Here is a 16,648-nt window from a genome sequence, read left to right as displayed (position 1 = left end):
ATCCCATGCATATTCAATTGTAAACTTTATAAAAAATTATTAAAATTATTAAAACCAACATTTCAATAAACTTTTTTCATAATAAACAGCCCTTTTTATTACTTTCTGATGCTATACTATTTAGGTTCTGTATATATGAATATGGCAATCAAATGGACATATATCTACATAAAATTGTTGAGCCAATCATTTAACAATACAAATAAAAAATCTTTAATAAATTTAATACATAAATCTGCGCAGAGTCTATCCCTGTATTTTAATGTATGTATTATACATCAAGTAAATATATTTTCATATTTATAAAAAATGCAATTTTTATTTCATTAGCCGTATTTAATACAGTGGTGACTCGTGAAGAGGAACTGGAATTGCAGTGTCAAGATTCTACATCTTTAATCTAAATTTTTCTGTAATATAGATGGACACAGTAATAAAATAATAGACCCTAATGAGACACCACTGATTCAATGTCACATATAATTCGCACAAAGAACGGTATATACCCTGTAAAAAAAGTTTTTTTTTTCTTTCAATATCCACCTTTTTAAGGAGAATATGATATTTTTTATGTAACTTTAGCGTAAATTTTCAAATTTAACTATCTAATTTAACAATCCGAAATATTTACCTTTAAATTAGCAATGTTTAACTGAATTTTTTACTAAAAACGAACCATTTAGTATTAGATTAATCATTTAAATTTTGCTTAAATTGTCTCAAAGACTTTATTCTAGAAAAATTCATATAAAACGTCATTTGTGCAAATGTAAATTCTTAATATAAAAAAATCATAGTGAATATATAAATGCTAATATCAGATACAAAAATCAGACATTTCACAGATCAAATTCAATTTTCCATTATTTTGGTAAAATTTTCCGTGCTCCATGGACGAAATAATTATAATTTAAGAATAGATTTGGTTTCTCTTTAACATATACATTAAACATTTTAACATTATAGAAACATTAATATATACAAAAAAAATACATACTTTTACATGTATATATGTAGTATATACATATATTGAATATAAAGTTAATCAAAAATATTTTTATGTAAAAATGGAATTGAAATTTTGAGATGATTGTTTCTGATTAAACAAACTATCGTATATTATGGAAGACAAATTTTTATTTGATAATTTGCCACAAAAAAAAATATTTACGATTTAAGTAATATTATGCGTATGTGTATAAAAAAGGCACCACACAGAAAGCAATTTTAATATGTTGTAGAGACCAAAAGTCTAAAATTTTACTAAATATAATTTCCAAAGCTTTCGTTATTATTTTTGTAAATATTACGTATAAAAGAAACTTAGCTATTAATAATTTGTTAATCAGTCTATTAAAAAGCCTCTAATATAATTGTTTTCCGATCTTCCGTTATGCAAAGGTTTGAAATTCGCATTTTAAAAATACATGTACATCGCTTACAATTAAATAAATATGTATAAAATAGTAAAACTGTGCAAAGGAAAAAATAAAAATTATATACATCCTCCATCGTAGTTTAATCTTAACCATCTCACAGCCCATCTGTGTTACATACTAAGTCCGTCTTACAACTATCCGTAAAATCGCATTCCCATGTATAAATCACCTCTTTCTTATTGTGCATTTGCTTACAATTTACAATCAAAATCCATACGTCAAGTCACATATCTTAAAATTTACCATACCATTTTTTTACACATAGAAGCACATCCATTATATAAAATTATACACTCAGTTTATGTTACATTAGTAACAATATATAAAATACATGTATGTATATGCTTGAATTATTTTCATGTAGATGAATATTATAAAATCGAGACGTTTACACATATTATACATTTAAGCAATAAGACATGTTCATCGTATTGAACGCATATCAAAAATTAGTGGTAAAAATGCATAAAAATAATAAAAGTATTTTTTTCATTGCTCTTGACGTTTAATTATGTGAATAATGTAAGTTATGTATAATCTAAACCAGCCAAATAGATCAAATATTCAAGCATTACCTTGAATCACAACAACAGATATAGTAATATATAGTAATATAAATAAATCATACTTTATATTAGAATTCAATTTTGTTACCGAATTGGGAATTGAACCAATAACGTTTGCATCATAAATGAAGCGTTCATTCTTGGCACTGTATAAAATGAAAGTTTCGATTCAATTTTCATGTTTTCATACTCATCAAATGCATTGCAAAATATCATCGTCGAAAGCGATTTTAAATCAATAACAATAGCACCTATTACGAATGTATGTATATTTTTCAAGTAATAATTAATCAGGTGTTCAGTGCATCTTCTGCACGGATACAGTGAGCTGCGTGCTCTCGCTCCTTTTCGGAATCGGAGGAGGCGGTCTCTTTTTGCATTTCACGATCTCGTCGTATTCCACCTGAGGCGGCGTGACCCCAGTCAGAGGTCTGTTGCAAGTGTAACTAGCCACGCTATAATCGTTCTCCACGTTCGATATCATGTTTTCGTAAAGCTTCGGCGATGGTCGCCCATAATGCTCCTGCACCCAATTAGAAACGTTTGTCTCCTTATAGTCGTTGGTCAGAACCGGATATGGATACTCCCGAAAGCCCAAGACCTCGTGCGGTGTAGTAGTCGGTTCCAATTTACACTTCTGAGCCACCTGCCACTTTTTATTCATGACCCTCTGTAAATCCAGTATGAAATTCTTAGGAGGATTCGATGTAGAGTCGGTGAGTTTCTTCGGCAGAGATAGCCTGGTGTTTTCGTTTCTCTTAGGCGGCAATGGTTTCAAATTCATCATATTCACGTATTGCGTGCAGTCTTCATCTGGTATGGTTTGAGGCATGTCAGTGAAGCTCACTTGCTTCTTGCGAATCGTGGGCGACTTGATATTATCGGTGATCGACGTTTCAATTTCGTTTTGTTTTTTACGTAATATTATAGGACTAGACGCTCTATCGTATTCGCTCTTTATATCGTTCACATTCTGATATTGCAAATACGCATTCTCTATAATCGAATTTTGATTAGAAATAATCTTTGGTTTTTGTAAAATTTGACGATAGCCTACATCTACTGCTTTTCTCAAACTAGGAACTGAATACTTATCATTGTCTTTGCTTTGATTGAACTGAAATAAAAAAATATGGTATTAAAACAATATCAATATTAGGATCTACAAATATGTATGAAGGTGAGTCTAATGAAAGCCTTAAAATGGTACTCCTATGAGTTGGTATATCATTGATAATGACTGAGTGTCTTGCTATTAGCAGCACAATGCTGATACGCTTAGTGTCTCTGTTATACTTACAACCAACGAATTGAAACTTTACAGGACTTTTCTGCTGCAAATTTTTAAATATTATGTAGGTACTTAAATAATATATCAATAAATAAACTTAGTAATGAGATTTCCAATAATTTGATTTGAAGTTGTAAAAGTTAATGAAACCAGTTTTTTGATGCTATATTAACCAATTTGCTTTGTCTTCATGATGACAATAAATAATACACAAGGACGTTCATTCAATATGAGAGAAATCATCTTGAGTTTAATGCTTCTCTTATGCTCAATTATACATATTTGCAGATTAAAATAATTAGATTTTTTATCCCAATCACCCTATTACAATAAATTTAATTTATACTCACAGACATATTGACTTGCAAGTCATCTTGTGCATTAAACTTTAAGCTTCGACATGGATCGTCTGTAACGTCAACATCATTGATATCAAATTGACTCAATAAATCAGTTAGCGACGGCGGCGGTGGTAAATTCGAAAGACTTAGCTGTGAATCGCTCAAGTTACAACCTGAAAATATGAATGAAACGAGTCAAATTTGATCCTTGATTTACTCAATCATGTATGTATGATTTAATATCTTGGATGTAATATGTATTTATATTAAAAATTAAGTTTAACATACATTCTAAAGACTGCTCTTCTGGTGGAGGCGGCGGCAAAGATTCGAGGCTTAGTGTCGAACAAAACATTGGATCATAGTTAATTTTGTTGAAGCTCGACGGTGGTGGAGGAAGAGGTAGATTTTGAATAGCCTCCTCTGATAGATCATCAATCAAGATTTCAGTGTCTGATTTTTCTTTTGAATCGACAATTGACTCATCCTGCGATGGCAATATATCCAACTTTAAGTCGCTATCTTGAAAATGATGAACGTTATTCGCAAATGGACTTTTTAAATTTGTCAGTGATTGCTTCCCGTTTACAGCATTGTACAATATATCGCGTAATGATATGGACTGAAGCGGAGTGATGGAACCGCTGTTGGAACTGTGAGACGAAGTCATGGATTCTACGAAACAAATAATAAATTAATATGGGTTACTTTAAAAAGTTCATTTTCACACAAAACTTACCGACTGATCCACGATTGGTTATCAACTTGTGCTTTTTCAGAGTTCCAGATCCCGAGCTGTCGTCGGTGTTGTTTGATTGTATAGATTTTCTGCGGTTAGTTCGCCTTGTAAGAGTACCTATAAATTTTTTTTTAAGTAATTTTATATATATTGTACTATAAGTAAGTTCATAATATAATTTAACTAACCAGTATTGGTATAAGCTGCCGAAGTTGATAAATGATCAATTGAACTACCGATGCTGGAATACGAAGAGCACGAAACTGAATCGGCCATTTCTTTCAATTGTCTTGTCATATTTGTCAAGGGAATATTTGGCTTCATTGAAGGCTTTCGCTTAATTGTTCCTAAACAATGTATAATATGCATTAAATACTTCATTTATAGTCAAAGATTAATTAAAAAAAGATATTAATGTCAATAAAAAAGCTAAGGATAGGAAATGTGGCAGTAAGTAATATGTATTAACCTGTTGAATATTCTGAATCGAAAGCGCTTCCATCATTTCCTGAAGGTGCACTATCCGACATACATCCACTGGAACTACTTGATGATGTGCAGGACGACAACCTAATGTATAAAAATTAAAATTAAAATAGTTTAAATATATTTATCTATTGTAATATAACAAACGTTATCCTGTAGATGACATGCATTAGCCCAATGAACTTTCAGTTCATTGGGCTAATGCATGTCATTCACAAGATTGAAATCAAAGTAGGTAAATCAGTTACATATATTATTATTACAGCTTACAATCAATAGATGTCACTATGCAAGACCTAGCTGGTTTTTTTTATATATCTGTGAGATAAGGAAAATCTAGGAAAACCTAATCTGCCATGATTGATCGGAACTATAATCACATATTAATCATTAATTCCGATCTCTCAGACACGATAGAAATTGATCAACACATGGGATTCGAAGCCAGGTCTTTGCGGTATTTGCAATCAACTATACTACTGGTCAATCGTGCTGGTATGATAAGTCTGAGAGAAACGTGTCATGAAGGGGTATCAGACTTTACTATTAATAAAACATCCCAACAGATTGGAACACCGCAACTGCCATGATGGGATAGATACTGCTTTTGTTCTCAAAACCAGGGAAAATGCTGTAGCCATAGCCCACACTAGTAAGTAATAATTTAATAATAATTACCTTCCGGAACTTATATCTGATGAGGTTATGCTTCCTTCGCTATAAATCTTAGTCTGGTTATCAGACACTGGACTTTCTACAGGGAAGTGCCTCAAAGGTCCAATATTATTATGTGTTATGGACATAACCTAAAATAATAAACATATTATTACAATAAATTAAACTTAGGTATATCAGTTTAATACTGAATTAATTTCTTACTGAGCAAGATCGAGCGTGAGCCAACTGATCGAGATCATCCTGTGCCATATCATCGGTTAGAGTTCGGTAATTATCCAACAGTGGTTTACCATGCTATAAGTTGCCAAAAAAATAAGTACATACATTTCAAAATGGTATTAATTTATTAAATTTCTATTCACCTTGACTATCCTGAGAGCCGTTGTCCATCTTTCAAAAGTTTCTCTATCTTCTGCACACAAAAATTTGATGTACTTCACGCACTTCGGTTGCTGGAGCCTCGGATGTTTTAGAGCAAAGCAAAAGTTCGTCGGAGCCTTATATTTCTTCCTCCAATTGATTCCAGAGTAAACCTCATTGACGCCGAAACTTCCCAAGCACACCATCTCCTTCGTCTTCGACTTATCCTTGGGGTAATAATACAATCCTGATGGGACAAACAGAAAAATAGATTATACAAGCCATAAATACTCACAAAAGGCTGTTTTCGCATTTGCTATATTAAATATATATTAAGCGCTTGCTATTGTCTGGTACATGATCTTCTTTACAATGAACACTAACCAGTGGGCTTAATGACACAATGGTATTTTTTCCATCCTTTTTTAACATCACTTTTAATGAACAGTGGTCCTTCGACATGCGGAGTTGGATTATTGGCAAAAGTCGTGCCATCGGTTAAGATATCGGCTGGAGTTTGACCGTCTGCAGACGGTGTTTGATTGAAAAACTCTTCTATAAGCACCCCTCGAGAATGCTCATCTTGTTCATTATGATTATCTAAAAATGAAAATAATTTATAAAAGTTAGCCATGGTTTTAAGACATTTTTAAAGATATAACTACATACTTTTATTATAGTCACCAATAAGATACTTTTCGGGGTTGTGGAACAGAGCCACCTTTTCCGGCCTCTCTACAAAATATATCTTATTCTTTGAATCTCGAGCCCACAACATCAAATTGTCTACCAAGATTTCATGATCTTCAAATATTCGTTCTAAAAACCGTATGCAATACTTAGTAATTTATCGATTTATGATGTAAGTAGATGTAAAGTAGAATATAATTACCCATATGTAGATCAGTCAGATGTTCAACCAGTGCCCATTTCGGATCCATAAGCACGTGGTTCTTATCGGCCAGCAGCCTAGTGACGTATCCGCATGTCATCTTTTCATCGACGAGCAAGCTCTTCGAAGAGCCGTCAATAGTAAATGCTTTAATAAACAACTTCTTTATGGACGCTTTCTTCATCTTCTCCAAGGCAAGGCGAATTTTTTCTTGTTTTGCCATAAAAGCGGCATCCTAAAATTTTAGGTTAATTAAGTTATGAAAATGGAAATTACCTATAATTTTAAAAATTTCTGTCCTAAACGCACATATTCATTGACTAGATAATGAATAAAGAAGAAGCTACAGGTTTCAAGTGAATTACAACACACACTCATAGTAAATTTTATGAGCAGAAAAATTAAAATGCATACATAGTAATTTAACAACAAATATCTATTCATAAGAAAAGATATTTAAACTCTGTAAGGAAATGCATAAAGCAAAAATGTCAAATAACATTTGTATCCGTACGGTGACTTTGACTAAACTTCGACGGATCGTTTATGTCTGTGGCACTTAATATTTTAGATTATATTCTAGAGGAGCTAAATAGTATGGTGCACGTGGATCAATATAATCAAGAAACAGAAGGAGTGTTGGTAATAAGCACCTTTGTGTGATACAACGGCAATCCAGACGGCTTATTGGCAGTGCTAGCGCCGCTCGAAGTTGACGATTCACTAGACAACATCGACACCTAAAACAGCAAACATATTTTATAGAATCATTACAAATATATTTTTAAATATGTATAATATTTAAAATATACTTACAGTATCGCTGAAAGCTGAATCGTTATCGGGAGAATCGGTCCGCTGCGGTAGTACTGCGGACGGATTTAAATTATTGGACAAGTGTTGGATCGGATTCGATTGATTGACTGCATCTGAGAGTGCAAATATGTTTAAATCTGATTTATTATATATGTTTACTAATACGATGGATAAATATCTCTTACCCGATTGCGGTGCTTTATTATTGGTTTGTGCGTTCAGTGGAAATGAATTCCTTTTAATGTCCACGTACTTCTTCTCTAAATCGCTTAGTTCCGTTAGAATGGCGTCCAGGTCTACTTCCTGCGAATCCTCCAGATTCGCCATTGAAAACCTGTATGAATCAATCCGTGGGGTTGAAATTTCAGTACAGAGCGGCTTCAGCATGTCGATCTCAACTTCTTTAGGACTAGGTACGCTGTCCAAACCCTGAGAAGAAAAAATATATTTCTATTAGTTTTGCAATAATAAAACAATGTTTATGTAATATTTTAAGGCATTAAATATTTATTTTGATCAATATTAATTATTTAAAAAGAAAGATGAAATAATATTCTAAAATCTTGTCTTTGTTTAATGTAAACCTATTTAACCTACGTATGTATAGTGGGTCTGATAATGAATTAGGTTTAATGATTTGTCTTATACCGTTAAAATAAACATAAAAATCAATCGATATAACAACCAGAGGCGGCATGAAAACAATTGAACGCCATAAAGCAATGTCAATCACGTGATCAAATACTGGCCTTTATTTCTGGATTGGTAAAAAACTAATAGTTTCCAAATATTCGTTAATTTCAACTATTCGAATATGCAATATTAAAGCTATAAATAATAGAAAAATTCATTATGAATAATGAATGAATTTTTTGGTGTCCAAGAATTTAAAATATATATTCGTAATTTATTGGTTGGTTTCTCTGAACTCCTAATCACTTATTTAGGAGTCAATATTGTTTTTGAGTGGTTATCTAGCCAGTTGACCGTCAGCTTTCGTGGTGAAAATATTTATAAAAGTTTTAATATAATACCAAATGGTCCACAATTTAGTTTGAGTAAAAAAATCTATATTATTATATGTTCGTAAATCGTGTCACGTTACAACCAATGTATAAATTAAAACTTTTTAAAAATTCGTCGAAATGGGTGCAATAAATCGGCTTAAGGGTAAAAACAATTACCCTTGGTGAAGAATGTGTCACCACAATTATAATTACATGAGAGACATTTTACCGATGAGGACTATATATAAATATAAATGTGAACAACCCTTAGGGGTGTATGCCATACAAATGCTGTTTTAGATTGATGGGTGCACTACATTCGAAAAATGTCTCCAGGGAATTTTGTGAAGTCTACAGAGCCAAATGATACGGAAGTGCTTCTTCAATTCCGGAATAGAAGGTATCAACCGAATATTGAAAACGGTGGGTTATAAAACTGTCTAGATTTTTTTTTCATTTTTGCACGTGGGCTCAAATTTGGACTGAAACTTCATGGATGTTTCTAAAAAATCATTGGCGTTTTTTTAGATCAATTTATACAATACAATATGCAAATTCAATATTTTAATTTTAAAAGTGTTTCTCTAAACACATGTTTTTTAGAAAAACAACTTTAAACTAATTCATATAACATCTAACAAACTAGATTTTAACCTAATGACATAGCTCTATAAAATGGCATTTATTTCCATAAAACACGTTTTTTTATTAAAACCCCTCATATATTGCAATGATTCAGTTAGATTTCTAGGTTAAGTGTAATCTACCATTAAACATATTTTTAATATCGTCTTATCACTCAATTCAATTAATAATTTAACATCGCCCGCATGTTCATTAATTAAAAACAACATTCATATAAGAGGGGAAGAACTACGATCGTTAATTGGTAGAGTGGCAACTGTACATTCTGAACCGAATGAATTTTATATAAAATTAAATTGAAACACTTTGAGGAGCTGTATGGTGCTTATAAGTTCTATCAGATATTCACGAACAAGGAGTAGGAGTTAAATAAAGACATTTTAAAATACGTTCCCCTTCTAAAGTAGCATCCGTTAATAGAACGCTATATATGCGCCGAAAGACACGTGCTACGCGAGTATAATGTATGTTATGTACATATTTATTATTAAAACAAATATGTCAAATATGCTAAAAGATAGATCTCCCCATCGTTACTTAAGAATATAATCTAAAAAATATTGTATTTAAAGACAAGCAATCCAAAATATTTGAGTAGCGATGGATCCACATCCGCTTGAAATAAAAACTAAACTTCCGTAGAGTAATGTCTCTCGCTTTTAAAACTGAGAGTTTAGATTTTACAACTTTTTTCATATTGAATCTACTGCGGTCCAATTTATTTAATATGCTTCTTACGTATTATTTAGGGTAAACCCTGTACTCGTTCCAGATGTTGAAAAAAAACACCCAAGAATACAATGACAAAAGAAAGAATGTTTCGCTCTATCCTTGTATATAATATTTAGTTAATTTGATGTTTTATTTATTATTTTGATGTATTAAATTTATGTATGAATGTATTATTTGTACATTAATTACATATTTATATACTGGATGTTTGCTTATATTTGTCCATTGTATGATATTTCTCGAAGCAATCTTTTATATGCATATATTGATTTTTTTTTACTTTCACCAATTAATTTTACAGTGAAATATTTTTGTAAAGAATACCGAAACAACAAAATTCCCAGTACAACAAATTTTCAATTGGTCCCCGATAAACTTTCATACAAAATGTTTTTATTGTAACGAATACTAATCTCAGTATAACGAAATATTTTGATTCTAATTTAAGAATGAGGTTAATCCTTGACATAATATTTCTCGGTTTTCAGTTAGTCCTTGACTTGGCGTGTGTCTAATGTGTTCACACGTTCACGTGTTTCGCCGACCCGCAAACATTTTTTTAATTTTAAAATGAAAAAACTTTTTTAGATTTTCTTAATCCTACGTATAAAATCGAGCTAAAGAGCTACTGTATATCGAGTAGCTTTAATAATAATTCGATGCGAACACGTGTGTAAACATTGTGAACTAAATAATAAAATAAAAAGAAAAAAGAAAAAAATATGTTTACAATTATTAAAAACAGATAAGTTACAGATAAGTTTTTGTAGTAAAACTTCACCTGGTAGTCGATTAAATCGGCTTATCAAATAATATGACACCGTGTATTGAAGATTAAGTCAAGTGCAAACTTAGTTAAAGATAAAGATGTAACTCAATATTTTTTATAAAAAGGAATTTGACAATAAGTCTATCGGGATCTTTCCTTTTTAATTATTATATAGCTGAGTTGACTTTACTGATAGTAAAAATGTAATCAGTAACAGTTTAGAAATTTTCTTCAAATGCTGATCTGATTTGAAGACAAGACAATTGATCGCGCGAGTTGGTTTAAAAAAGTTTAACTTTTAATCATTAAATATAAATTTATTCTGATAATTTATTGACTGATTACAAGAGAAAAATCTACTAATAATGAAGAAACTGATGCTGATATGTATGTACATGATAGTGGCAATAGAATATACGATTCTTTATATCAATCATTATGATTCACAATTATTATCAATAATGGTTTTAAACACATATAAGTAAACCTTATTGTTTTTCTACAGTAAATTTCAATTTTTTTTATAAGGAAAATATATTTCATGAAATCAGGGGGGTTGCCAAGATATGGGGCATACTAACTAGTTTGGAAACCACTGCATTATGTTCCGCTTTAAACGTGAGCAATACTTAAATGCTTTAAAAGCAAGAATAATTGTGTGTTTAAGCATTTACTGAAAATATACAGGAGCTCCCAATATCGATCGATAAGTGTCGCTTGTTCATTATGCAGCGTCCAGCTAAAATGTGGGATAACCACCACCATTGGCGAGGTCGACAAGGGGTTAACGATACCTATGTGGGTGCTCGGAAGCATAAAGTAAGAAACAGGGGGGCGCATTTTACTCGGTGAAGCAAAACCAGTTCTCTCTCTCTCGGCTCTGTTTTGGTCCTCCCACGCCTTGTCGTTGTGTATTGGATTATACCGCAGCTAAGGGCCCGAGAGCGAAGACCAAACGCCACTCATTTAACGACTCTTATCGAACACCATAATAAACACCATCGCGCACAACATAATAGAAAAAAGGCCACAATGGCATAGTAGGGCCAGACCTCGAACGCCTCCGTGTTGGCGTCACGTTTAACCACTCTCGGTTGTCACAATCAAGGATTCTGGGTCAATCTTAACCCTGGTGTGACTCTACACATTAATGGTTCTGGCTTACAAAACAATAAGGGCAAAATATATTAATTATTGATGTTAAAATTATTTGTGGTCTAGAATAGCACATCATTAATATTGTTCATTGCACTGATTTTATAGCCAATTTAGATGTAGTGTGTCAAGCGATACAAAGATTCCATCAGCATATAGAAAAATATATATACAATAGTAAAGTTTCAAAGATGGCCCTACCAATTTGTTTTTCGCTATTCTTGACAATTAAAGAATTCGAGGGCACTGTGGAATTGTGATAACCACTTAGTGTTTTTTCTAGTATACGTACACGTTAAAAAGTAATTTTTCTTTTCTTTTTAACGTGTACGTATTTATATTTTAAAACTTACGCGACTCAAATGTTCTATTGGCAAAATAATGACAACTTTAAATTTCGATCATACATTAATGTAAACATATGTATATAAGATGTCCCAAAATTAACGCAAGATTTGAATTAAACAGACAACACATTTTTTAGTCTTTAGATCAGTGGTTCTTAACCTTTTCAAAGTCACGGTGCACTTTTGATCATGGGAAAAAGTGGCGGTGCACCAGAATTAAGAGGTCGAAAAAAATATGTGGACATAATTTTTATTACATATTTAAAAAAAATAATAGTTACATATAAAATTACATAAATTTTTTTTACATATTTTTAAAATTAAATTATATAAAAAAGTTGAGTATTGAAAATAAATTTAGGTAGTTAATTTTGCCCTAGAACCAATTTTTAATTACGTGTTTTATTAAAAATATTTGTATTAATATTTAAAGTTGCTCTTTGGGTGGCAAATCTAAGTGGTGCATTTTCCCCCCTTTGTTTACCCAAAATGACGTTCCTGCTTAACATAATGGAATTTATATGATCAATCAAAAATTAATTAATGTGATACCTGAGATTGTTGGCTTTTGCAGATATCAGAAATATTACGTCGAATATTTTATTTAGTTACCCTGAATTCTTCGTTTAAATTTTTTTCTGTCTTTCTCGTTTTTAGTTTTCATATTAGTTGTTGTTGAGAAACCAAGCTCACACAAATATGATGTTGTAAAACTGTAACAAAATTTTGAGTGCCTTCATGTAAAGAAGTGAATATTCCTCTTGGACAGTAATCCAAAAATTCTTCATAGTTATTTCGGAAAATTTAATTTTTAGAGTACGATCAGTCGACAATGAGACTAATTTGATGATTTCGTATCCGGTCATAATTTTCTATATTTAAGAATGGAAAATAATGTGCAATTTTTTCATCCAATAAAGTTAAATGTTCTATTATTGCAGAAATAACTCCCTTGGGAATGTTTTCGTTAAGTGAAGGAAACATATCTACTTTTTTTTCTATTATTCGATTTTTCGAAAGAGTTATTTTTTCCCAAATCCTGTCAATTTGTCAATGGATGTCATGAATTTTTCGTTTTTTCCTTGAATGCTTGTGTTAACGTTATTTAAGTAATTAAAAATATCTGCTAAATATGCCACTTTAGCATACCAATCATTATTCTGAAGACATTTTACAAAATCATCCATACCTTCATTTCGAAAAAAGATTAACAATTCATTCTTAAGTTCTATGAATCGGCATAAAACTTTACCCTTAGATAACCACCTGACTTTAGTGTGAAAAAGCAAACACTCGTACATAGCTTCCATGGAAATGCAATGTTTTTTAAACATGAATGTTTTTAAAGGTCTTGATTTTATGAAATTCACTATATTTACAACTTGATTTAGTACAGGTTTTAGTGTTTCTGGTAATATTTTCGAAACTAAAGATTCTCTATGTAAAAAACTGCGTAGATATAATATTAGGTTTTCTTGTCTTTGCAAGGGTTACAAATCCTTTAAATGAGCCTACCATTGAAGGAGCACGATCCATACAAATTCCTACACATAACTCCCATGATATTTTAAATTGTTCTAAATATGAATAAATAAGATCAAAAACATCTTGTCCTGTCGTATGCTCGGCAAGTTCTTTGCATCATAGATATTGATTCACTATTTTGTTTTCATTTATGAAACGAACGAATTCTAGTATTTGTGCCTTACCGCTAATGTCAGTAGATTTGTCGACATGTAAAACAAAATATCGCTTGGAAAGTCTATCGTTAACTGTTTTCTCAGTATCATCCGACATATTTAATTCTTTTTTTATTGTATCGTTTGAAAGAGGAATTTTCATAATTTCCTTTTTGCTTCATCACCAATCATAATTTTTCCTATTTCACAATATGCAGGTAAAATTAGAGACTCTGCTATAGTATGTGGTTTTAATTGTACAGCAATCAATTCAGCAATCTTGTATGACGCCAGTTGTGCCTTATCGGAAATTTTAACAGTTTTTTCAAAATATTTCGCTTGTTTATTTTGCATGCTTAACAATCTTTTGAAGTAATTTTTACTTTTTGATGCAAGATCGGCGTGCTTCGTAGTGAAGTGGCGATTTAACTTGTCAATATACATCGCGCTATTGGACAGTTTTTCTCCACATACAACACATAGTGGAATGTGATATCCTTCCTGATTGATGCTAGTAAAACTATAACGTAGATATTCTTCAGAATACTGTCCATTATTTTTTTTTATTTTATTGGATATATTTTCTTTTGTATGAGACGTATGATGTCTAGTAACATCTTAACTACTTCTTCCACTTGTACTCCCAGTGTCATTAATATTTTGGTCTGATTCACAATTTCGTTTGGTAATAAATTTATCTATTGTGGGGTATCACGACTATAATAAAATATAAATTGATTGAAACATTAAGATTTTACTATTTTGCGGAATTTTTGTTTTTACCAATTTTCTCGCGGTGCACTTGTAATAAGCTCGCGGTGCACTGGTGCACCGCGGTGCACCGGTTAAGAACCACTGCTTTAGATTGTTAATTTTTATTGAATTAATAAGTACATAGGTTAGGATTATTTATGATTATTATTTATTTTTACTAACCCTAAACTCTCAGCTGTCAACATTTACTGCACAAATGACGGCAAATTAAAATCTTGTGCTAATTTTGGGACACCTTTATATATATATTTTTAAAATCAATATTTTTTGTATATATTTCAACATAATATTGTTTTATATAAAATGCGTAAAATAAATAAAAATGGAAATAGTCTGTTTCCGACGCTTCTAATATGCACCAGAATGCCAGTCGTCTAAGTTATGTACTTTTAGACTTAGTAGAAGAATGCTTCTCAAAGAGTGTCGTGCACATACTTCCCTCTGCTTACAGTATTATACTGTCAAAGAGAAAAAATACAATGAGCTCTGTCATTTTTTTGTAAATGCAAATATCTTTTATGTTTGAATAAGTGCTTACTTTTCTAACGCAACTATAGAATGACATGTTCGTTGGATGTGTTTTGTCTGAATGGAATTGTTCAAACATCGTTTTCGTTGCATATATTGTATGTATGTTATGGCAAAAAAATGAGACTGCATGAATAAGAATGCTAAGGACTAGATATGTTATACCTATAATACATACACATATACATCAAATTAATCATTTAAGACCTTTCTTTATTCATTTAAATGATTAAAAAGTAATACGTTCAGTAAATAAAATTTTTCTAAAATAAAATGAATAAATAATGGTGACCACATTATTCATTTTTTTTGCCAATCAACAAAAATAACAGTCAACAGAATTATCGCGAAGAAGATAGAGTTGGCGTAAAAAGTTTAATTGTTTATTATTATTTTACATACATACCAAACAATTTTATCACATATTGCATCAGACATTTCTAACAGAAAAAAAGTAAAAGAGTGAAAATTTATAGTGTTAGTCCTGTGGTTTGGATCCTATACCTGAACCAACCCTTGTCGAGGTGTTAACAAAGTACCGCTATGATATTATAGAACGCACCTGAGTCGATTCGGCTCTATTCTAAACATCCTTCGTTAAAATTAATTATCATCGAAACATAATAGAGTTTTATAAACCGTATTCTCGCGTATTTCGTAACATGACTAACTGTAAACCATTATGATACAACATTGAAGGAGAAAATAAAATAAACCACGTCGCGTCGTTATTTATCTTGTCAATTGCGAGTTAACAGTAATGCGTCAAGGTTTGGGTATCATCGAACTACCATTGTATCTTCCGGAATTCCATGCAGCACTCGCGTGTCGCTCGCGGAGCTCATTAGGGACGCACGTCCAGCGGCACAGTGGTCCGGAACCTTTTTTGTGCAAAGTTATAAATAGCCTAACAAAAGCTGCTAAAAATATCACACGTGACGTCGAGAAACAATATCATACATATATTTACTATTAAGTATATAGATTGATGCTCATGAATTATTTATTAATATGTGACATTTAGTCTCATCTTTAGCACCTGAGCTTGAATTTTTTACTTACATAAATTACGTTAACTCAAAAATATTTACTATGTATATAATTTTCAATAATAATTCAGCTCTAAATTAATGAACATTTAAATTGTGTTAAAATCTAAATATTTAAATTGTGAAATAAAATACACAGAATAATCAGTGTATCTGGGTGCGGTTATCCGTGCTTGAAATAAATTAATTTTAATTTCCTATAAATATTACTTTTGATTTTAAAAGCAAAAAAAATATTTAAAGGGATTAAAATACAAATCTTACTGTAGATTATTGTAACCTAAAAGAAGCATGGATGTAAGAGATGCAAAATACAAAAAGTTTAACGATTATGAATAATTAAAATAATTATGAG

The 16,648-nt window shown here is 31.3% G+C and overlaps 1 protein-coding gene across 3 annotated transcripts in view; it reads right to left on the bottom strand.

Annotated features, from left to right (window-relative positions):
• Window positions 1-1,502: 1,502 nt before the first annotated feature.
• The window catches only part of pico (ras-associated and pleckstrin homology domains-containing protein pico), a 90,382-nt gene continuing 75,236 nt past the window's right edge, over window positions 1,503-16,648 (bottom strand). For all 3 annotated transcript variants that reach the window (XM_088188415.1, XM_088188414.1, XM_088188413.1), the window contains 15 exons: window positions 7,794-8,037; window positions 7,609-7,721; window positions 7,446-7,532; window positions 6,793-7,027; window positions 6,570-6,719; window positions 6,285-6,500; window positions 5,903-6,147; window positions 5,742-5,834; window positions 5,541-5,668; window positions 4,846-4,946; window positions 4,565-4,723; window positions 4,377-4,493; window positions 3,926-4,312; window positions 3,647-3,810; window positions 1,503-3,122 (listed from right to left, as the gene is read on the bottom strand). In XM_088188415.1, coding sequence (XP_088044541.1) covers window positions 2,304-3,122; window positions 3,647-3,810; window positions 3,926-4,312; window positions 4,377-4,493; window positions 4,565-4,723; window positions 4,846-4,946; window positions 5,541-5,668; window positions 5,742-5,834; window positions 5,903-6,147; window positions 6,285-6,500; window positions 6,570-6,719; window positions 6,793-7,027; window positions 7,446-7,532; window positions 7,609-7,721; window positions 7,794-8,037 — 3,258 coding nt within the window. In that variant the 3' untranslated portion in view covers window positions 1,503-2,303. The remainder of the gene's footprint in view (window positions 3,123-3,646; window positions 3,811-3,925; window positions 4,313-4,376; window positions 4,494-4,564; window positions 4,724-4,845; window positions 4,947-5,540; window positions 5,669-5,741; window positions 5,835-5,902; window positions 6,148-6,284; window positions 6,501-6,569; window positions 6,720-6,792; window positions 7,028-7,445; window positions 7,533-7,608; window positions 7,722-7,793; window positions 8,038-16,648) is intronic.

The sequence above is a fragment of the Plectrocnemia conspersa genome, unplaced genomic scaffold, assembly GCF_051122295.1.
Source record: "Plectrocnemia conspersa isolate PC_06_02 unplaced genomic scaffold, ASM5112229v1 ptg000006l, whole genome shotgun sequence".
Classification (NCBI taxonomy): Eukaryota; Metazoa; Arthropoda; class Insecta; order Trichoptera; family Polycentropodidae; genus Plectrocnemia; species Plectrocnemia conspersa.
The sequence above is the reverse complement of the archived record's forward strand: the minus strand, read 5'-3'. Positions and strand labels throughout refer to the sequence as shown.